Source organism: Scophthalmus maximus, chromosome 11 (assembly GCF_022379125.1).
Source record: "Scophthalmus maximus strain ysfricsl-2021 chromosome 11, ASM2237912v1, whole genome shotgun sequence".
In the NCBI taxonomy this organism is placed as follows: Eukaryota; Metazoa; Chordata; class Actinopteri; order Pleuronectiformes; family Scophthalmidae; genus Scophthalmus; species Scophthalmus maximus.
In genome coordinates, this window is record NC_061525.1 from 15,438,638 (window position 1) to 15,462,506 (window position 23,869).

Consider the following 23,869-nt stretch of genomic DNA (forward strand, 5'->3'; position numbering starts at 1 on the left):
GCAGATAACAAATTTAGCTTTTCTTGCAGAGACGGTAACATACCTGCTGTATGTGACATCGCTGCGGAATCATGATGGGGGAACCTTCAGATACCCACAGAGCTCATGGCAAAGTGTTGGGACAAAGCCATCTTATTTTGTCTCAGTGCATTGTTAAGACAAAATATAATATTTTCCAAATGGTAAAAGTTTGTAATTTGGCCTGTAAGAACAGCATAGTTGAATGGAAGAATAAATAGCCTCTTGCTTCAAAAACTAGCTTTAAAGTTGATGCAAAAAAGACAGAGGATTAAATTATTGAAGATTTTGGACTCTAAAAAGATAGGACTGACCGCACACGTGTACTTATGTTTACATAGACAGGATATATCTCATTAATTGCCCCTGTTCCAGGCAAAGGGCCAAGCCAGAAGTCTTCACTTAGTTAACCTCAAGAAATTTGAAATGCCAACACAAAGATGGCTCGCTGAAGATGCAGGAAATCCAAAGATCCCCTTTGTCCCAGACTCGAGTGATTCATCTGAAGTCACTGTTCACACAAACAATCCCGACACCTATGACGCATGTCCACTTTAATGGAAGGCAGAGATGCAGACAATATTTCAACACAGTATCCCTGACTTTAAATTAAAATAATTGAGGAAAGCCGTGGTTATCCTTGAAGTACATTATATTCAGAAAACATCAACTTTAATTAAGATCAGGCTGCTGGTGATCATCCTGGATTAGACGCATCCCAGAGAGGCAGCCAGCGGCTCTCCGAGAAGAACTTTAAGTTAACAGCACTGCTTTCGGTCTTGAGAGTGCAAACGCACTGTGCAACAATATACTAATGTTACAAAGCTCAGGCATTAGTGTCATGACAAGAAAGAGGAAATTACGGAAGTAATTGACATATGTAGCAAACAGCAAAGTAGTTTCTTCATAATCCAGCGTCGGCTCGGTTTCACATCAACGACAGTCAGAAAATTCATATTTCCTGCTCTTTCTGTAATTCTCCGTGAGGAATGAAAGGAGCATGACAGTTTTTTTGGAGAGGAGTGACTGTGAGAGATTTCACCCTCACCCTGCAGCCTTTTTAATTCTCAAGACGCATATTCAGCGCGCATCTGCTCACAGTCTCTTCTTGATGAGTTTCTCTAGTTTACGGATGCGGGAGGACTCCTGCTCAGGGGTGGGGGCGCTGAAGGACAGAGAGGGGCCTCCGTCAGCCCCGGAGGGCGGAGTGGGAAGCCTCTGCCTGAAGAGCTCCAGCATGCTGCTCTGCTCACTGCGCTTCAGACCCTACACACCCAAGTACAAGGGGGGAAATCACTGGGTGTTAAACATCTCTCTCAGTATGCAAAACAAGAGGGTTATGCAAAAATAATAGTGTCCTGCTTCACAATGGCAGAGTTTGGAAAATTATGGGAAAACATTAGAACACATTCGATCACAGATGCAAAATGAGCAAAGATGCAAATTTACAATGCAATAGCTGGACATTTGTTTTCTTGCTGTTAGTTGCATGAGAAATTGGACACCACCCTTGTGTGTGTGTGTGTGTGTGTGTGTGTGTGTGTGTGTGTGTGTGTGTGTGTGTGTTCAGTATGAAGCTGGTGCCAGCAGCTTGTTGGCTCTGCTTAACATGTTCACAAGGGAACAAAATGTACATATCAGCACCTCTACTCACCAAACAGTATTATAGAAGATAAACATAGAAGAGTATTTTCTCATGTAACTCTCAGCGAGGAATGTATCTAACGCTTCCTTTAAACTTTCGTTCACACCAGCTGACCTTCATGTCCAGAATCTTCTGGAAGGTCTCAGGGTTACCATCAGCCAGGAGCTTGATGTAGTTGTCAACAAACACCACCGGTGGTTCATGTGGGGCCATCACCACCTGCAGGAAAAGTAGAGTTTAATGTTGGTTTCACCCCCTCCCTCCTTTTCCTGTGCACCATCACGGGATGACCTGAGAGATCTTTAAATGATCCCACATGGGGTAGCTATGGCCCAGAATGAGATGAGGGGAGGGGAGGGGAGGGGTTGGTGGGGCTACAACTGACAGAACCAAGTAGTTCTAGCTGCAAACAAAGTAGAGACTATGGTTCTATTTTTAGAAGCCCACAAAATCGCTCACTCTTTATTTTTTTACACAGCAATTACTCCATGCATGAGTGGGCAAGAATTAGCTTCACCAGTATTTTTTTTGGGGGGTATAAAGAGCCTGGGCAAAAATCTGCATTAGTCAAAGAAAGGAAGTCAGAAAAAAGTTTAAAGAGGCACAAGTCTTTGTGGATTGGATTCTCTTGCTTGTTTTTTCTCCCTCCCAACAATAGAGAATGGGTGGAAAACGTGGATCAGATAGCATTTTTTAAAGCCGCTACAAAGCAGGCAGGCCAACACATGGCTGACAGACCCCCGACTCCTATCTCGAGCATATGCGCGCGCACAGGGACCATCTCACAGAACCTTTATCCTAACCTTCATTTCAGAAAATGTGCTTTCAAGCCTTACTGCTCTCATTCCCCCCCCTTTTTTTTTTACTCAAGGTAAAATACATGAGAAGGTGAGCTGCACAGACAAAGGGGAGTGGAGAAATGGGAAGCGGGAGAGAATGAGTGGGAAGTGCAGGCATGAAAGACTCGAGATGTGTGTGGAATTCTTTGCTTTCCTACTAGCACTGCTGACTGAGTGATTTACTTAGCAACTGTCTTGGAGCCAGGCCAAGGGAAAGGCCTGCAGCGACCTTGTAAAAAAGGGGAAAGAAAGGGGGAGTTTAAGAATGAAAACTGGTATTAAAAGAGAGAGAAAGGGAGAGGGAAACGGAGTGAGGAGGAGGAGGGGGGGGGGGGGGTTCAGCATTCAGGCTAAACAAGGGAGGGGATGGGGGTTGCCTTTTAAATACTCCCCAGAAGGGAACTTCAGAGGAGGGGAAGAGAGAGGCTGGGATGGCGGAGCGTGGAAAACAGCCACGTCTCACAGGCATCACACCAGCCAGGAGAGGCTGAGCTGAGCACTGTTGAACATAACAGACAACCGAAATGCATTCATCTTCGCAGCAGAGAATCTGGCATCTGCATAAAGATTTAGGGGATCTTATACTAGTAGAATCCTAAAAAAAATAATACATGAATTAGTCTGTCAATTGAAGTGCAACTTAATGTTGTTTCAGTTTAGAGCTGCAATGATCAATACTTGTAACTTAACAATGGACCAAGTGACTGTATGCAAGTCCACACATTTTCCCGAATCCAAATTTTAGAGGGGCTGCATGTGAGAACGCAAATGCTCTGGGTATTTTACGGAAATTTTCCAGCCAGCCCCCCCTATGAAATATCTGGAAATGTCCCAATGAGTCCATGTGAGAATGCAGTAGGAAAACAATTCTGTTCCATTTCAAAGATTACACTGAAAAGTAAAAGGAATCTCATAGTGGGCTATATGCTTCAATCTCAAGGTGAGCTTTGAAAACTTAAGGTTCTCTTTCATTTGTCCCGAAAGAACTGCCGTTTAATGTCAAGTCACAGCATCACACCATTGAGGCTTGGCCGGCTTGGCTGGAGGATTTCCTGTATTGACGTTCATTCGATGGGTTTGTCTTTCAGAAGCTTCGTTCTCAGCCCAAGGTGGAAGCAATTACCTTGATGTTACACAAAGTTGATGGCTAAAATGCTGGCAGCATAATAAAAGCCTCTTGTTACTCGCGTGCGCTTTCTCGTTCAAAGGCCAGTGACATTCTTTGTATATTCTCTTTTTAATTTTTTTTTTTTAAGAGGGATGCAATCCACAGAACACATCCTTTTCTGTTTTAGTTTTTTTTTCCTACCAGGAGTTAAATGTAATACCAGTTGTATCGTATTTATATTATACTGCACAGCATTATTGCTCCTGTAAAATTTTGTGAAGATTGTATCATTAGTCCACCTTTTTAAGTATTTCTTAAAATTTCCTCCTATGTTTGTTATCAGGATTTTGATATTTCTTCTGGTTTTAGATTTCGAGTCTCCACAATGATTGTTTTGTTCCTCTGCTGTCGCAGTAACGCACGTGAATCACTCGAAGGCCTTCATGCATGCGTCTGAGAGTTTTTATAAGCCATATAGATCACATTCCAGCTGAAGGGGCCCGCTGGCAGTGAAATTCAGAAAAGGCAGACAGTAGTGGGCCGATGTGAATGCATTCTATAATTCTATAATCTGAAACCACCCTTTAATGTTTGGCAGATGAGTGAAAATTTATGTATATAAATTCAGGGCATTTTTCCAGGGCACAAAGACACGTCTTACACGTGCGGTGTGTAAGAACGTGCATCCCGGCAGTCAGAGGAGGCAATCAGAGGAGAAATGGTGAGAGGGCTTCACTTGACAGTCAATGATTTAGACGACTTCAAAGACAAAGTCTATCGACTTGAGTCTAGGGCAGGGTACGAAAGTGGTTTTGTATTATTGCCATTCCTCAAAAGTAAGTTCTGTCTGCCATTGATAAACTCTTTTTCAAAGCAGAGGCCGGATGGGCATAGCACGGTTAAAGCAGGTCACATTGACTGCTATAAAGATCAAGACAGTCCAACCAAGGTAACTTCAGGGAGGAAAAAAAGACCTCTAAGGAAAATCAAGGGACAGGCAGGCATGTAGTGTGTGTGTGTGTGTGTGTGTGTGTGTGCATTTCTGTACACTCCAGGGACAGTTAATTAGGGTGGGGTTAATCTATGGCAACCACATTGCGGTGTCCTCTAGGGTCTCGTAAGACAATTCTGAGGCAAGGCTCACGGGCTGAATCCTGTGTTTTCTCTCCGCACTGAAAACAGCATTAAATCCAACAAGAAATACTGCAGGTGTGTGTATATGGGTGTGTGTGCGTGAGAATGTTTATGCATGCATTTATTTACTGACTCGCTCATACCCTTCCCACTGGTTCCTGGTCAACCACATACTGTGTCAAAGAAGAAGTTTGTGTACGTAGTGTTTGCCCGTCTCTCGCTCATTAAACCAAACATGCATGAGCGCCATACCTATTCCCCTCCTACCTCACGTGAGGTTGGTTATTTTATGGAACAATGCTCATAAAGTGCTATTGTGATACAATTAAAGGGTTATTCTGCCCTCAAATAAAACCTAGGAAGATAATGTTCTCCAGTGACTCAAGGCAAAGGTTTGAATACTGGCTCGCCTGTCAGACCACAAACGCTTGAACGTTTGTTCAATCTGTTGCTGCTTCTTACGATGGAACCTTCACTAGTGGAAAAAGCAGTTAGCTACAGATGGAGTAACAATATCCTTTGTGAAACGTTAGCATCAACACCAAACCTCATGTTTAACTGAACATGTCAGAGTTTCAACATCAAATCTGTTAAATGGCAAACAAGAGTTAAAGAAAAGTCACTTACACAAAAGGGTCCATTTAAAATTCCGATCCTTTAAAGGTCAGAGACTGAAGCTCTGGTTGTAAAAATGGCCTACATGAATTTAACCACCCAAGCTAAGTGTCATAAAATCTGAAGTGTCCCATAAAAACCGAGTGGCTCTGATAACGTGTTTAACTTGAACTATTTTGTATTTAGAGTTAAACTAAAGCTCTCATTAAAAATCCATCAGCTAAAGATGCACTATCATTCTGCGTTTATATCGTGAAAGGTAAACTGTTTAAAATAATCTCTTAATTGCTTTAGGAACAAGGTTGTCCTCATCTCACCTTAAGTATCATCTCTGCACGGGTCATGCCTTTCACAACTATCTTGGTGTAACTGGCAGGTGCCTTGCGAAGCACCTGGGAGCCTATGGAGGGCAGATCCAGCAAGACTGTCTTCAGGGAGTGGGTGTCAAGGAGGAGCTGGTGATGTAGGAAACACATTCAAGATTAAACATGTAAACCAGTGCATATGATGACTGCAATGCACGGATTTCCTGATGTAATACTCATGTAATAGTGCACACATGTACATCTTAACATTTGCCTAAGCAGGTGACTCGGTGCAGCTCAAGTGAAGCTTTGGGACAGAAAAAGCTAAATTAAACTTACTTGTTCAGCTCCCACCATGCTGATAGGTTTACATCTGAACAGGTGGTTGATAAATTTGGGGATGAATGAACTAAAGAGAAATAAGAGACAAATATATCAACTGCAGGAACATTTGATTGTAGTTCAGAAGAGTATGCGAAAGTGGATGTGTGTGTGTGTGTGTGTGTGAGTGTGTGTGTGTGTGTGTGCCCGTGCGCTGTACTTTGTGAACTTGATGCAGAACTGTGTGAAGTATTTGCGGGTGGAGGCCAGATTGTCTCGGATGATTGGCACATTCTGTTTAATGTGCATGATGATTGACGTCACATACGGACTCTGGTCACCCACGTGCTCGACGCTCTGCCACGGCATCTGAGGGTGGGGAGACGAAGGACAGGCAGGATTTAGCATCATTAAACTGTATTTTTTTATCATCAGACTTATGTTACCATCCATTTAAATGCATTGTAAAACAGTAAAACAACGACATTTTTGAAGTGGAAAATTCGGGTTTATGAATGATGATTGATAGAAAGACAGTGTTATGGCATCTTCTAAGAATAACTTTTAAAAGCATAAACATAATGAACTTCATTTCACTTTTCATCAATGGCAGTGGCATTAGATTCCAATATCTTAAGTACTATATGAGCTGAATTTGTGCGTGTGTGACTGTGTCCTACCTTGCTCATAGCAGAGAGAGCGGGGTCACAGGCAGCATCTAGATCTTGAACGAGTAGCTGAATACTGTTTGAGATCACACTGAGAAAAAAGAGACACAATTAAAACATACTTTTTACATAGTAAAAGACAGGCTGTTTTTTTATTAAACAAAAAAAATATACATAATTATTAAGCTTGTCTGCAACTGTCACTTACGTGCTGAATGTATCCATCTCTCCGGTCAAATTAATTCTCTCCATCAAAACTTTATCTACTTTCTCCTTTAGCTTCTCTTCCAACTGGAATACACACATACATAAACACAAAAAGCTTCATTAATCTGAGTCCATGTGTTGATCTAGTTTGAAAATACTTACTCACTTAAAATTGCTGTACATGTTGCATAAAACAACAACACTCTGAGTACCTTTAAAACATTGATGAAATATAAGTCAGAAGTCTGTAACTACCACCATGATGATATTATCTAATATGTTCCCAAATCAATCAAAAGGAGAAAATGAAAATGTATAGTTGTTATGATCTTTGCATCTGTTGTTCACATGCCTGTTGTGTGGTAGCCAAACAGTACTCCGCAGTGCTGAGGATGCTACAGATCAGACAGAGCTCATCCACGGTGAACTTTGCAGCATCTGAGCCCTCTTTCTCCTTCAGCAGACTGCTGATGGTCAGACCCCCGCTGTTACTGCTCGACCTGAAGAGAGAGAGATGACAAGAGGAGGAGGAAAAGAGCAGTAAATGAGAGAGAGAAATAGAGACAAAGAAGAATTTTTTCACATACAGAGGGAAAAATGCCTAGAAGGACCAATAGGTAAAGTATGTCAATATATTTTACATGTAGAATTAGAGAGTTTGACTTTTGGACAGTCTAATATCATTATAGATTACTGTATGGCTTTGGGTTATAAAGTAAATTAGTGGGATCAGGAATTGAGATTAATTCCAAGATGCTGTATATGGTTATTCCTAAAACTGGCTGATGTGGATTCCCCTCATTTCCCCCATGGATCAATTAAGTATTTCTGGTTCTGATTGTGACTGCTGTAAGCTTTTAAGAAAAATTGTGGAACACATTTCAACCACTTAAAGTCAGTTTTAGTAACCGAGACACAACAAGCCGATGAGTGTGTCAGCATTCTGGACCAATTAGGCTTCAACGACGACCCAGTCACTAAGAAAACATTACAACAGCGATGTGGGTAAAACCACAACATAGTATAAGCTCCTTTCGGGGGGCCCACTTTCAAAACATCACACAACCTATTCACAGCCCTTCACATGGACGTGTATGCTCCGAGCGCATCTTTGACCGAGTGTGTTTACAGCTCAGAATATGGTCCACATTAAGTAAGTGAACACAAGTGTGTCATTAGCATGCATGCATATCTTGCACAGAAACAGAGCACGTGTCTGTCTGTGTCTGTCTGTTTCTGTGTCTGTCTCTGTGTGTGTGTGTGTGTGTCTGTGTGTGTGTGTGTGTGTGTACACCACAGACAGTGTTGAGTTTTAATGTGGCCAATGAGCCAGAGATGTTTTTGCTGGTAGCATATTAGGCTTCACCACAACGTAACCAACTCCAGATCCCTCATAGCATGCCATCCCAATCCATCCAACCCAGCGGGCCTGAAGACATTAAGTTTCAAACTTAACTCCCAAACAGCCCCATTACCAGAGCAAAAGACTTAGCAAACATGGGCGTGGCATGCTTGTTTGTGAAGAGTTCATCTTAAATAAATCTGTGCTTGCGTTACCGCCCAGTTATTTTAATGATTCTCATGGATGGAAAATGTAAAAAACACTAGAAAAACTAATGAGACAAGGCTTGTGAGTATTTTTGTCCGCTAAACAGTGTTGGTGGAAAAATGAGGTCTATGGCACAGTGGAATGCAGATACAATACAAAATAGAATGCCAGACTATAAAGATTAGAAAGAGAAAGCTGTAACAATGTCATGTTAATTACATATATTTCTACAATGATCTTTTTGTTTTAATTCTACAATGGGAAAAATGTTTTCTCAGAAAATTCAGTTCTAATATTGAGACTTATCATTTCATTAACCAAACCTGAATCGATCTTACTTGGGCAGGTTTCCAGAGAGGATCTTCCAAGCGTACTCCCTCAGGAATTTCTGGAAGATAGTCGTGAGCGCGATCATTGGTTCTCCAGTGCTCAGCTGTGAGCACTGCACCATACACTTCTTGTAATAGACAAAGAGGTCAGCGCAGCTGGGCAGGACTGCTCCGCCCTCCTCCGTGCCCGCCTTTGGTGGGCCTTGTGCTCGGAAGTCGGCCACAAATCGGTCAATCAGTTCACCAAGGTTCCTGCAGATGCCACGAAAATGTACAGCCAAGTTCACACGCACATGCGCACACGCACGGGTGGTTGGATTAGGGGCACATGAAAGGAATTAAATGAATCAAATCAAAACATTTCGACATTTAAAACATATGATTAGTCTGTAATCCCAATAAATAAATGAAAGGATAGAATAACAGGTAGGCAGACAGACACTGAACCAGATGGATAAACAGCAGAAAATATTCCGAGCATATCAAAATCCCCAGTACTACATTCAACAGGTCCACAGTCAGTTGGTGTGGCCCAATCCTGCTCAATATTGGAACTAAAGCCAAACACAAAACAAGCAGGCCACTGTTCTCTCCTGTTATGTCCCACTAGGGACACGCTGATCTGACCGTTGCCTGTCAAAGGCCTTTGGACAGAACTGAAATAAGGTTTCTTTCTTTCTCCTTCACCAGAAAGAGGTGAAGGAGAAGTAAAAACCCAAATAGGCAGGAGGGAAACGGGTAAAGAGACCGTTAAGAAAAAGACGAGATTTAAGATAGAGAGCAGAAATGAGGAAAAAAAAATGACGGAAAGAAACCAAAGAAGGGACACAAAAAAAGTTACATATGTGGGAATGAAAATAGGCAGATCTGCTATGGTAGAACTTTATCTTCAACCTTCCTCTCTCTTTCCCTCAGTGTCTGCGGTTGCGCAGCTAATGGGAAACATTGCTGCCACAGTGGAGACAGAGGCATGTACAAGAACAAGAGATGGAAAGACAGTGAAGGCAATGAAGGAGAATGGGAGGAGGAGGAGGACCTGATTGATTAGCGGGAAATGGAAAAAGAAAGTATGTGCCTGCTTTACACACACAACCTGCTTGTGATTCCGATTGTGGGTCTGTGTACGACAACACCATTTGGTCGTGTCTGCTTGTATGAGTGCGTGTTGCTCACTTGTCCTGGGATTCTATGTAGACGTATAGATGAGGTTCAAAACACTTGGAGACGATGCCATGGAAAGGGTTGTCCGGAGCTTTGGGCTTCCTGGGCTGAGAGAGCAAAGGAAAATGTGCTGTTGGTGAAATATCAGGTCGTAGTTGTAGCTGCTCCGAGTTTAAATCATCCAATCAGTGTTTTGTCTCCCATTTTGTGAGCAAAAGGTCAATGTCAAACTGAGGTGATGGACTTTCCATGCAAAGAAAAAAGTAAAAAAGGGAAAAGAAACACAAATAACTACCATGGTCCAACAGCCCTGTGACAAATCCCACCTTTATGATGGTTATAATTTTTGCGTTTTTGTTCAAACTGTTTTAGAAAAGTGTTAATTCTACTTTATTGTCTATAGCTTGATTACTGCTTTCTGCGACACTGTGAGATGTCTGTCATATTTTCTCCATCCTCATCGAAGGGATGTCATTTTAGAGAGGTGCAGTATTAGCAAGGTGCACCGGGCAAATCTTAGTCTAGACTATTGAAGCGATAAATTGCTCAGTTCTGGGAAAATCTATAGGCTCTAATTAATAAGTGATGCACCTATACATGTCTTCTTCTTTGTCCACAGTATGCCTAGGATCAGAGTCAAACAGGTTATGTCCACGTCGTGGCTTTATCCACAGGCCCGCCACTCATTTGCAAAAGTTCACTATAAAATTACAAAAGTTTACGGACCATAACCAAACACTTTTTCTCCGCCAAATCCTCAACTATATTATTTGCGGTGGTTATGTCACAGGCATGTTTTGAATGGGTACTGCACAAGTATTTATGACTCCTATACTACTGTTTCACTTGCCAATGGATTGCCATGCGCAAATGAACCAGTCAAATCCCGCTTTAACTCAAACTGGCCTCAAGAAAGCGGCATATCTGTTGGTCTCTTTATGTTGCAGAAGAGTGAGGTGGGGTCAGTCCACATCAACATACCTTTGCCAGATTCTCATCCTTCTCCGTGCCCACATCCTCACCCGGTTCGTCCTCCAGGAAAGGGTTAGTTGAGTGTAGAGGGCTTTCTTTCCTCTTTTGCTGTAAAAACACAGATCTGCTCGATAAGAAGCACCTTAATAAGTTAGACTGTCACCAACGCATCTCATGGCAACTAAACTCCTGAGGGTGAGTAACTAGATTATCATCATGTTCTTTTAAATAAAGTCCAGGTTTCATCACCATTTCATGGACAACTTCGATGAAGCTGCACCTCAAATTATAAAGTTTCACTCAACCAAATCCCTGATTGAATTACAGAGGCCAGCAGGCATGCTGTGTAAATTGCACTGGAGACAAAAGGGCCTCTGTCTGGACAAAATACTATCAGTTCCGATACAAGATTGGCCTAGATGTGCCTCAACCAAACTAATCGTGCCCTTTTATAATCAGTCCATCCTCTGTGAATACTTCCACCTGCATCATGACGAAGTTGAGGCTATGACATCAGAGTAACCGGTGTCACAAGAAGCATGCTACAAAACTACAGTTTGTTCTGAGGGTCACTGTGATACAAACAAAAGCAAGAAATGTCGTCATTTATTCTCAGATTACGACAAATCATAGCTGAATGTAAAGTGATAATACCCGACAGGAAGATATACTATAGTGAATACACTTTCAAAAAAATCTGTCATATGGAAAGTTAATGTAAAGGTTTACACTAACTTGCCATATGACAGATTTTTTGAAGGGAGGATGCTGTGATTGGATGATAAGAAATTTTCAGTGAAGGTTGCAATTATAATGTGATTACAATGTGTGATCTAAGTTTCTATCCTTAACGTTCAGTTTTTTATGTGCAGTTTCAGTTTAAATACAGTCATTTGTATAAGCGGAGGAAATCAACGGTTATTGTTAGACATGTACTGTGTGTGTGTGTGTGTGTGTGTGTGTGTGTGTTGTTCTCACTCCAGGTGCGTCAGTCAAGGTGCATCCTGTGAAGCGTTTGGCCAGTAAACCCTCAAAGTTTGTCGTCCTCTGAATGGCAAACAGAAGCAGCTTCACCTCAATCTCCTTAGCCCGTGTTCGCATCACTTTGGCTAGCTCCACCCTTAGGAACGCACAAAGACACAGAAAATTGGCACACTTTTACTGTACAGCCGTTGCCTTTCTACACTAAAACATCTCAAATTGTTTCAAATAATCCTTGATAGCACGTTAAGATGTCATTTTCTTACTGACACTACAATCTTTTTTTTTATTGACAGTTGCAGCCTGGAGCATTATGCAAATAATGTCAACTTCTTTCTTTTCTTGTGTAGCTGAGGGGAAAAGATTGAGAAATGCAGACCACTGCAGGTCACTGCTCATGTAGGCCACCTGCGTCAATTGCACACAACGTGGCACCAAATCACAGAGTCATGCCGGGCACGAAATACTGTACCAGTGTAGTTGACTTCAGGATGCAGAAAATACCCAAAACCAATTTCTTACTGTCTGTTCATGTTGTAAATGTGTTTACTTTGTGATGTGGCAGAACTCCACGGCAATACGCTCCGTCATGCACCATTCCTCAGGAAACATGCGTCCATATTTCTCCTCATAGTCCACCAGCTGCCGTTTGATCCAGGCATAGCGGCGGTCGATCTTGTCCAGCCAAGCAACCTGAGCAACAGGGCAGAGGTTTTCATATATATGTCTAGATGCCACCTTTTCCTATTAGGTATTTACTGCAGCTAGATATGAAATTCAATTTCTCACTCACATCTTGGTTTTCCTGGAAGAGCACCAGGTACTCTGAGAGGTGCTGCCGGATGAACTTTTTGATGATCTCCTGTTTGATGCGTGGGTCCAGCACATTGGCCACCAGACAGGCGTCTCTCAGCACATTACTGGGCCCACCTGTTCTCTGGATGGATGTGATAGTAATATAAAAGTTAAAACATAAACTTCTGTACACAGGTAGAAGAGAACAGAAAAATGTTTAAATAGATGAAAATAGAAGGAATGTGACTATAAAAACAGACAAACAAACAAGTAAATCTGGCTTATTATTCAACATGTTTACCTTGGAGCCCTGAGAGGGGAAGGCCTCTTCAAAATCTGCCAGGATCTGCGTCCCCAACTCACTCTGTGCTGCTTTCACTCTGAATAGGAGCAAAAAAACAATGACACTTTGATTTACATTGTTTACTCAAGCTTGGAATTTTCAAGTGGACGCCTCTAATACGCATCAGACTTTTACAATTTTGACAATTTTTTATGTTTTTGCTCACGAGTCACTGTGACTTAACATCTAGCCACAGCTGAAATTTACAGTTTTTTATTTATTATTCAATAATTGGTGAGAAAAACCCTTGGATTTTGTCATCCCCCATAATCACAAAATCTATAGTTATCAGCTCGCTATGCGAGCAGCCAGTTAGCTGCTGACAAAACAACAGCGGTGACATTTTCACGGTGTCACAGAAACCCCACAGGCTTTTACACTTTTAGGTGAAAAATGTTTTTAAAACCTACACAAATGTTTTTGCCTTTAGTAACTTTATTAGAAAACTAAACTGTCTAGCTGACTTGTTACAATCACCTGTTGCAGCCCATTATTCCATACATTTGGAAACGGCCCTAATGGCAGTATTCAAGTTTGCAGGTCTCTTTATGTGCACTTTAGTTTGCAATCTGTAGCAATGTGGTGGCTGATGAGTCAAGTCTGCCCACTAGGTCCCTAACTGTTTGTGTCCAGCTGTCTGCCCTGCCTTCATATCTTCCCCTTCCCTGTGTCTCTCCCATCATCTGTTTCTCCGGCAGAGTCACTTCTTCCATGCAGCTGTTATTTGGTATGAGCACTGTCTGCCACACCTCAGTCAAAACAGAACAGAAGGTCAACCTTTCTTGATTTAGGGGATCGACACCACTTTGAATTTCAACATCGAGTTGGTCAACACAATTTCACACCAATTGTGGTGTGAAAATGGAAATTGAATCACCCAGTGCTGTGGGAAACAACAGCATAATAATCCACTTGTGTGTGTGTGTGTTTCCTAAATATATTTATTAATTTAAATGGACTATTTAACGTGCACAACAATTTCAATCTAAAGCGCATAGTCTGATGAATGCATCTTACACATGCACAAGTAGAAGCATAAACATGGAGATACAGACACACCCTCAGAAAAGTATTCCTCTAATCTCTGCCTATGGAAGAAATTCTGGCACAACAAAACCCTATTCAGTGTGTTTCCTTCCTTTGTGTTCCTGTATGTGTGCGATTGTGCGTGCGTGTGTGAATATCTGCATAAACAGGATGTAATACGCAAAATACCTCCAGCAAAATACTGTAACCACTTTCCAACAGTTCAGCTGATGAGCTGTATAATATTTCAGCTTGTATGGAGGGATCAAGATCCGAGCTGGCTTCTGGGACTGAGCTCTTCTCGCGGCTATGCTGCTCAACAGACAACACAAGTGAGCTTCAGCAAGGCACTAAACTAAACCCCTGGTGTTAAAGAATTGCTGTTACGCGGCTGATATGTTCAAAGGAAGTTTAGTTGAGGAAAATATGTAAAGAGATAACCTTATGTAAGCACTCAAAACACGACTGACAGATAGAGAGAGTGTGTGTGTGTGTGTGTGTGTGTGTGTTTGTGTGTTAGTTACCTCTCAGAAAGTTGTCTGATCTGTGGAATGCCCATGTACTTGTGGAAATGTTCCAGCACATTGACCACTCCCTGTAGCAAGTTGGCCACCTCACCATACTGCCTTTTCCTGGTCATGGCTCTGGAACACAACACACGGGATATATATATTTTTTTTTTTCATTCTCTGTGACTACAACTATCAAATGGTAAACATGTGTATCCATATTGGTGTAGAATCAATCTAAATGTATGTCAATCGATTCTCAAACACACTTCACAATACAGGACATAGGAGAATCTGGATGATGATTAAGATGCTTAATACATTTGTTGGGACTGCAAAGGTTTTTGTTTCGGTCTATGTATAAACGGTTCTCTACTTGTTTTGCAGTACAGTACACAACAGCAGCGTTTATCAATCAAAACTCAGACTGCAATGAACCTATAATTCAGCTGGTGATTTGTAGGTTATATAAGGTGTGATACAAGATCTGTCTTGTACTACATGCAACTAATTCTTTATCCTTAATTCACGGGCACATCTCACAACTACAGAGGAGTAAACTGTGGGATTTTTTTGGTGTTTATTTAGATTGTACCCACTCTAAAGAGTCCACACCCCCCGCCAGCATATGCAGGTGGTTGAGGGTGGTGATGGATGTAGTTAGGTGGCGCTTGGCATGGTCCAACTGCTTTATGTCCCTCGTAATCTCCTTAACCTGCGCAGGAAGAGGAACAAGTCAGACATGCTGGTCTATAAAGAAAGACAAAGGAGGAGAAACTAGCATGGGAGAAGGGAGGGGGTAAAAATGCAGAGATGGTAAAGACAAAAAATTAGACCAGGTGAGATAATGTAAGACAGTTCTTTGCTGGATGGAGCAATGGGATGAGAAGAAATGGAGCAAGGTGAACACCTGCTGTTTTGAGAAACAATCTCATGCCTCATCCTTTTCTCTAGTCACCCGGTCGACTGGCCTTCCTCTCACTGACACACACAAACACACTCACACAGTCCTGCCTCTAACAGAGACACATGGGATGTGCATTACCTGAACTTAAAATAACTCTCCCCACTGTCCTCTATTGTTACACAGGGAGGATACAGGTTGTATCTCCCCGAAAATCTACAACAGGCTTCGTTTGTGTGTGCTAGTGTGTATACATACCATTTGTTCAGACTTTTCTGCCTTGTCCTTGATGTCTTTGATTTTGCCAAAGAGTTGTTGGATGGCTTTCTGGGCCTCCTCCAATGCCTGCACAAAACAAACAAAGCATACAAAGAAGACATGTTAACGACGTAAGAAGACTCCTGGTCCGAAAAGTGAGCCAATGCGGAAGTGACTGAAACGTGTCGCTACCGTGTTGTTGGTCTCAGGCATACCTTGCCAAACTTGAGGATTCAAAAAGGCAGTTCACAAACCAATGGGTGACGTAACAGTGGGTTGTCACCTGAGAGGAACAAAGATAAACCCCTTCGACCTCTGTTCACTCTGACATACAGATTGAAGGAAGTTATGAAGCCACAGCTCCACTGAGTGGACATATACAGTTGGCTGATCAGTCAGCAAAGCCATGATGAGTCCAGCTGTACAGCTACAAAAACACAAACAAGGTCCTCTTTGCTGTTCGGTATATCCACATGAGGCACAACACACGGGTATAAAATCAGCTAATAGATTCTTCTTCCATCTTCATCCCCTACAAATTAACTCTACCCCTGTAGCTTCATACACTGACTGACAGGCTCAAGTGTAATGTGTATTCATTGTAAATGACTCAGCAAATGAAATGCACATTAATCTGTCTTCTGGTGTCTGTGGGAAACATGAAAAATGACGCGCATGGGACAAAAGTCTGGGTTTTCCTTTATGCAAAGATTCTTGGGCAAAGAATTTTGAAATCTGTGTCACCAGCCGACAGTGAAACTGATTTATTTTTTATTCCGCTTTTAATTAAAATGCATCACCCCATATATTTAAAATAACCAAACAAAAACTTCCAACTTTAATAATTCTTGTTGTGAGTGGTGGTGTGCCGGTCTGGGTCAAATTTCGAAAGGAATTTTTGTATTTTTTTCATCTGTTCTCACTGCTGGCATTTGGTCCATGTGAAAATGAATCATGCTAATGTCCAGTGCCAGCTCTAGAACGGGAGCAACGTCAAACAGACTAATTGGACTTCTCATTGACAAGCTATCTAGATATCTGTCATTGATAGGTATCCTATTGGCATACAGGCCATGAGGCCAAGCTCTGCATAAAGGCCGCCAGTTTAAAGGCTAGAGAGATCATTTATCAGTTTTAACAGCCTGTAAAGCCAGACTGAATTAGACAACATCAGACTGGTACAACTGTAAGAAAGCTGAAGTGCTATTCTAATATTTCCCCATCATCTGACATGGCAGCTGTTCTTTGATGGTCCCAAACAGCGATTTTGCTCTGACATCTGATGCCAAGGTAATTGGCTTCACTTGGCCCGATGCTGTGGCGGCACTGCAGACACAACTTCAGACTCACACACACACATGCACACAAGGAATGCTAACAGCCGGCACCAGCTGTGCAAGGAATTTACTACTTTTATAAGCACCTCTAAGACACAAGTGAACAGCGAGCAAGCAAACAGGACAACAGTGGACGTGCGTGTACACACACCAACATAAATACAGCTTGCAGTGACAGCAGAGGATTCATTTTCCTTCCTGAGTGGGGTCAAAGAACAATGCCTGGTGACAGTGTGGTGGAGTCAAAGTAAAAAGGACCAGGTCTTAAAGCCATGACAAAACCATTTAGCCATTTAACCCTCAGAGGGGAGTTAATCTGAATGTTCTTAAACAAAGCTAAAACTGTATTTACACCGTCTGCCACTGAGGTCGAACAGAGAGGAACTCTTTGGGTTAAGTACTCTCTACCCTTCAATACAGATGAGCACAAGCTTACACCAGTTTGCATACATAATCCTGTCTTTTTATGCCTGATGAAGCCCTTTGGTTGTTAGGTGATTGGATGAATTAAAATGGGGGAAAAAAGGCAGGTTATGTGATTACCCTTTGATCTGAGAGTGTCAGTGAGGAGTGCCACTGAATCTTTAACACGCTTCCCTGGGGGACGTCTCGAGCAAGCAAAGTGCACGCAGAAGAGTCCAGAACCTCCGAGGCTGCATTTGTCGCTCGTGCACACTCAGCTCGGTCAAATTGGCTCGCTTCCTAGCCCTCATTTCCTGTATTTAGCCTTGAGGAAAGCAGAGAGAGACCACTGCCCAGCAGGCGCCTCCATGCCCAAGATGTTATCTGCTCTCACACAAACACGAACATGCACACCAACGTATCCCTAACATGCAATAAGCAGCACATGTACCGTGGCACATATAAGAGCTATTATAGAGTTAAAAAAAAGGAGTGGGGAGCTTCTTTCCAAAATCCTAAACAGGAGTTTAACAGACTTCACTCCTTCCTCTGACAGACATTAGTTTAGCTTCATGTACAACATTTTGAGGGAAAGAGAAAAGAATAGCTCAAAAAATGCTTAGTAAAAATTTGTTAGAGCTAAGCTCAATTTCCAAAAATTTATAATTTGTTAAAATGGCTATATGCTACTGCTACAGTTTTCCTTATTTGCTTATTCACATTCAGTCCCGCAAAACAATGTCAATGTCACTTTTATTTATATAGCAATAACAATATAACAATAGAAAATAATTAGTCGGATTTAATAAGCTATACTGACATAAACTGATAGATTCTGCAGTGTGACCCAGACAGTCGTAAACACTGCAAAGCTGTAAATTAATAGAGAAAACAGCTCTGTGAACTCTTTTCTGAGTTTACATTAAATATTAACATTAAAGTCGATTCAGGAAGACATCCCAACACTGTATTTTTTAATGCAGCCCTCAATGGACATAAAGAGAACACAAGTGATCAAAAAAAAAAGTGTTTGTATGGACACTACCGGTCAAAAGTTTCAGAACATTCACATTTATTCAGCTTTTATTAAAATGAAAACAGATCAATTTCTTAATAACCTTAAATGCTGCAAACTGGTTAACTTACAGTTTCCCGCTGCATCAGAACAAAACAAAGCCTTGTAAGCTCATGCAAACAATTCCTACAGGTACCCCGACCTTTATTGATCACATACAAACCCTCTGTCTGTACAGAAGCAGTGTTTGAACAAACATCCGCTGATGCGTGTTTTTCCACTGTGAAATCTCTAAATGTCTTAATTGATAAAAATTGATTTGGCGTTGAGAATGAAGGTAAAGCAAATCCATAAAATAGATTCAGGATTCTGAGGCGTAATAGGATGACACTGTCTGGCAGGAAGTAGCGATGCATAGTGCAATCCGAATCGTGAGAAAAGTACAAGTAACAAGGGAAGACAGACGGGTTGGTCAGCAGGATAATGACCCAAAACCTTCGAAGAAAAGAACTAGATCGTGACTTCAAATTATAAAGGTCTCCAGACAAATCCAAGCCTATTTGCTGGTCCCTGTGCTGGTGAGGCTTCCTCCAACAGGTTAGTTTCATTCTCATTCTCACAACTCTCAATTGCCCGTGTGAATGTGAGCGTGGTTGTTTGTCTCTACATGTCAGCCCCTGTGATAAGACTGGCAAGTGGTAACTCATCCATGTTGACTGTCGCCCAATGTCAGCTGAGATTGGCTCAAGCCCTCCCTCATCCCTCAAAGGATGAGTGGTACAGCTAATGAATGAATGAATGAATGGACAGAAGGTGAAAGCAAAGCCAACAGATGTGGTGCACTTGTAGATTGGTTTGAAACAGTGTTGGGACAAACTTTCTGAACAATATTTGATTTCCATTTCCTGGCCACAAGTGTGTGCAGCTGCTGGATGAGTCGAAAATGTTTGATTAAACTCATAAACGTTCATCAACGAGATTCCTCCAATGACTGGCAGCCGGTGATTGATAACAAATGTTTGCTCTTGTTAATCAGCTTCTCCAAACATGGATTCCAACCAAAATGTTTTCCCATCCTTAATTTCCATTGCAAAAAGATATATGAATAAATCAACCAATTCATTTGCCCTATGGCAGCGTTCAGCCGACCGTGGAGCAGGTGTTCATGCAGTATCCATGTCGCCATGACGATGGGCGGACGAGAATATTGTACAATGGCAGCTGTGTGTTGCAGGAAACTCTCGGCTGGAGGACTAGAGCCAGGTATAGATTCTTGTATTCGTGTGTGTTTGCGTGTAAGTGTGTGTTCCAACATAGCCCCAGAGTGGTGAGGAAATTCCACTGTCCGCTCTCATCCTTAGCACTTAACGCAGGTTAAGAACACTAGTCAACCATTTCTTCACTATAAATCAGCAAAACTATATAAACTTATGAGTTATAAGTTAAGGTTATCTGTATATCAGTGTTATATATTCACAACACATCACGAGAAATGTGTCACCTCACCTTATTCCTTTTCTAATTACAAATTAAAGAAACATAAAGAGGTAAACAGGTAATAACACTGGTGCTTTGGGTTATGTCCCTCAGCAGAGCATCTAACCACATTACAAGCTGCAACAATAAATAAAAAGACAAGGGTTTAAAGTGCAATAAGTTCAAAACAATGTGGACAAGAAAAACAATTAGATGTTAAGAGCATCGACACACTAAATATCAGCTCTTAGCCACAAGGGTCTCACCACCAAGACACTCCAATTTAGTCCTGCAGACTATTACTGACCGACTCCCTACAGAAACACTTTTCCTCTCCTCCTATCTTGCTCTCTATATCCTTCTCTCTAAATGTTACCATCTTGGGTTTCAACCTGGGGATTGCATTTAGCCCAGTGAATGAGTTCAGTCAACAGCAGAAATGACGGAATAGCTGATCCTTTTGGTTTTATTCTATTGCCGTCCTTATGTTTCAATCACAGACTTGAAATGAACACCTCTCCATCTTTCCATCTGCAGAAAGGATTTTCCCTCTGGAAATGTTGGAATGGCTCTGAGGGGCTGGAAAAATAAACTAAAATTATTGTGTGTGACTGTATAATGTTATTGGTCTGGATGGGATTTAGAGCGTTTCTGCTACCAAACGGTAGCTAACTGGGAAAGACAGGGCCACCGGGCCAGACACCCTGACGACAACGCACACCTAATCATGTCAGCTGGTCAGAAAAATACACGGCTCACCCATCAGGTGTCACGTTCCTTCTGAGCCACAACTCCTTGACAGAGCAAGGACCTGGATTGAATCAACAGGGGTTGTTCTTTTCCGTCATGCTCCCACAAGAAAAGGCAAAGACTCAAAAGCTTGGGTTTAAAAGAAATCTAAGTATTTACATGTGGGAATCCATTTCCCAGACATGTTTTCCGTAAAGAGGGGCAGTCTAAGCAGCGGGAATGGATCTGAGTCATCTTGTCCTTTTCCATGGAAGCATGTGGAGAAAGGAAAGCGCAGGAGAGGGGAAGGAACGTGTTTGTCTGGGTAGGGAGCAACCAATGGCACCACTCTAACTTCAGGAGAAGGATGCTTTTGAAAACCACACATGAGGAATAGGCATGGTGGTGAACATGTACAATATGCAAATGTGGTTTGCAAATTGTACAGGGCATATAAGATCCACAAGCTGTGTTCTACCATGATGTGTGGGGAAAGCAATGCTATGTATAATACTAGAAATCCAAAGTCAACCAATTTTGTCTAACCACTTCAGAATGTTCCTTCACTACTTTCAGCTCATCTCACCTGTCTACCATCCTGGCCCACATTGGTCTGGCCCCTCACCACCGTCCTGATATTATCATCCAGACGCCTGTGAAGTGTGACGCAAAATGGGAAAAAGGTGAAAAATAAATAAATAAATAAACCAATAGAACTACAAAACAAATCATGTATCATTATATCGTTTATATCTACTCACCGAATCTTCAGACGAATCTTGTTTACCACATCATCAATATTAGCCAGAGACTGAGGAAAAATATGAAGACAAGAATTCATTGAGCAATCTTTCATCTTACAAACCAAAATCACATTTTTTTTACTTCAGGTTCAAACATTCACTCACACACACCTATTTATGTTGTACTGTTGGCCCTTTATTTTGCACAGAACAAAAGATCTCTGAACAGAAATGCATGCTCTCTAGCATTACATGCATTTGTGCACAAGCAAGCACACAACTCTTTGTTTAAATTTTACAAATCTTTTCTATGATATCCGCACCTCATATGCATTAACGTCACCTGTTGAATTTTTTACATAAAAATCCCAAGTATCTGAAATAACATGCACCATTCTACAGTATGTAAACACAAATTAGGATTACAGTGACCCCTCATGGAGATGAAGCACAGACACACACACACGCACACACGTATCATATATACGTAGATACTGTATATAGTTCATTCAAGAGCAAGTGCAACAGTCGTTAAGGATTAACTGTCATATAAACAACATGACCACATACTGCACAAATACAAACACATTCAAACATAGCAAATACATGCCTAAGAATTTACGAGGCATAATAAATTCACACACACAAACACACACACACGTGCAGTACATGTACATGTACATGTATGTCTGTTCAGTTGTCCTGCATCTGTTTGAGTAGTTGATTTACTGTAATTATAATATAATTAATATAAGCCAAATCAAGATTAGGGACTGCATATTGATCTGATTTCCCAATACACATATTAATTCTATTCAATTTATTTCCTGCTTTGGTTTCGGGGTCCTGCTTTTGTGCGTGTCGGTTCAGTGTCACACTCGTGGCTTACTGGGACACATGAACAGAACGCGGTCATTGTTATTGTTAAAGTATGGGTACTGCAACTAACTCCTGCCCTTATTTTTTTTTATAGAAATTAAAGCAAAATAAAGACAACAACAACAAAAAACCTGTCAGTCTTCTGTCACAACTTATCATCAGACATCATGCATTGCTGCAGTGGTTTGTGTCACTGGACTGCACCTGCTCGGTGGGGAACAGTGTGTTGATGTACTCCACGGCGTTGAAGTCTGCTCTGTCCAGTGGGTCTTGGCTCGGGAAAACCTTGACGACAGAACACACACAACATGTTGGTGAACCGACAGGAGGGTCATGGCTGACTGTCACTGAACGGTGCATCGGGGTGACTCCACTGTAGCTAACCATGAATGACAAGCTCCATATACCTACATGTTGTTAAATGTGTCATCACAGCCCTTTTAGCTAAGCTTGGCCGAGCACCGTCAATATGTTTTACAGTAATACTGCACAAGTCGTCATAAATCAGCAGTTGCACAGCCAGGCAGCCGGCAGGACGAAAGGTTAGCCTGCTAACAGCTGGCTGCGTGTTGCCAGGACCAGCAGCAACGTTGACGAAATACAAAAATAGAAACACACAACGAGTTCAAACAGCTACCTGCTCGATGGCCAGTTGCACCTCCGGGGTTAGATGCAAAATAGCCTCCAAATCCTCAGCGAATTCAAATTCTTCCTCCTCCATCATTGTCATAACAAAGCTCGAGACGAGCTCTCCGGCATAGCACTTCCTGGTGGGGAGGCTTCTGGGAGACCGGATGACGTCAGCGAAACGGTGCTTTCAGGACTGTCGGAAACCAGACCATCAGGAACAGGTACAGTATGTACACCGTAGCCTGTATGAAAAGACACGCGCGCGCGCGCGCGCACACACACACACACACACACACACACACACACACACACACACACACATAAATAAAAATGACTGATGAAAATAAAGAAAACCGGACAAAAAAATAAATTGAAAGACAAAGTGAAATGTCTAGGATCTGTTGAATAATTAAAAAGTAGTTAGATTTGCAATACCAGCACATCTGGACACTGAAATATGACATGTACAGAACATTCAAAGTCCCTCATAGTCCCATTTTATAGCTCCAACTTTTCTTCCATTTCATATTATGTTGTGTTAATTTGTTTTGATTTATAGCAGTTATTTTTGCTCAAAAGAAACAAGAAATGTATTTAAAAATAATAATGATGATAATAATAATAATAATAACAACATTCTAAATTCACATTTAAAAAAACACCAATACCTTTCAAAATAATTGTATCTAATATCTGGGGATAATATTTATTCAAAATCCCACACACTCTTATTTATTATTCATATTTACTTATGATCATTATTTAGAAAATATTTATTTTTAATTAAAGAATATATCAGCTGCTTTTAACTCCTGAACACTGGAGATTTGCTCAAGCTCACTTGTGTTGTCTGGTGAGCCAGCTCAGAGCTTCATCGCTGCATGCAGCTACAAATATTCTACATCTTGTCAGCTAAACTGTTGAAAAGTGGTTACAGTATTTGGCTGGAGATGTTTTTTGGTATTACATCC

The 23,869-nt window shown here is 41.6% G+C and overlaps 1 protein-coding gene across 1 annotated transcript; it reads right to left on the reverse strand.

Moving 5' to 3' along the window:
* Positions 1-557: 557 nt before the first annotated feature.
* Positions 558-23,049, reverse strand: vps53 (VPS53 subunit of GARP complex). Its single transcript, XM_035622913.2, has 22 exons — positions 22,906-23,049; positions 22,473-22,553; positions 21,408-21,457; positions 21,233-21,299; positions 15,688-15,774; positions 15,125-15,240; positions 14,541-14,660; positions 12,949-13,027; positions 12,646-12,789; positions 12,403-12,545; positions 11,850-11,991; positions 10,881-10,979; positions 9,912-10,006; positions 8,748-8,990; positions 7,213-7,360; positions 6,862-6,944; positions 6,666-6,744; positions 6,206-6,354; positions 6,004-6,073; positions 5,677-5,814; positions 1,778-1,882; positions 558-1,284 (listed from the first exon to the last, which is right to left on the reverse strand). Exons 1-22 carry the CDS (start codon positions 22,996-22,998, stop codon positions 1,114-1,116), a joined length of 2,502 nt encoding a protein of 833 aa, XP_035478806.1. The 5' UTR covers positions 22,999-23,049; the 3' UTR covers positions 558-1,113.
* Positions 23,050-23,869: the final 820 nt, after the last annotated feature.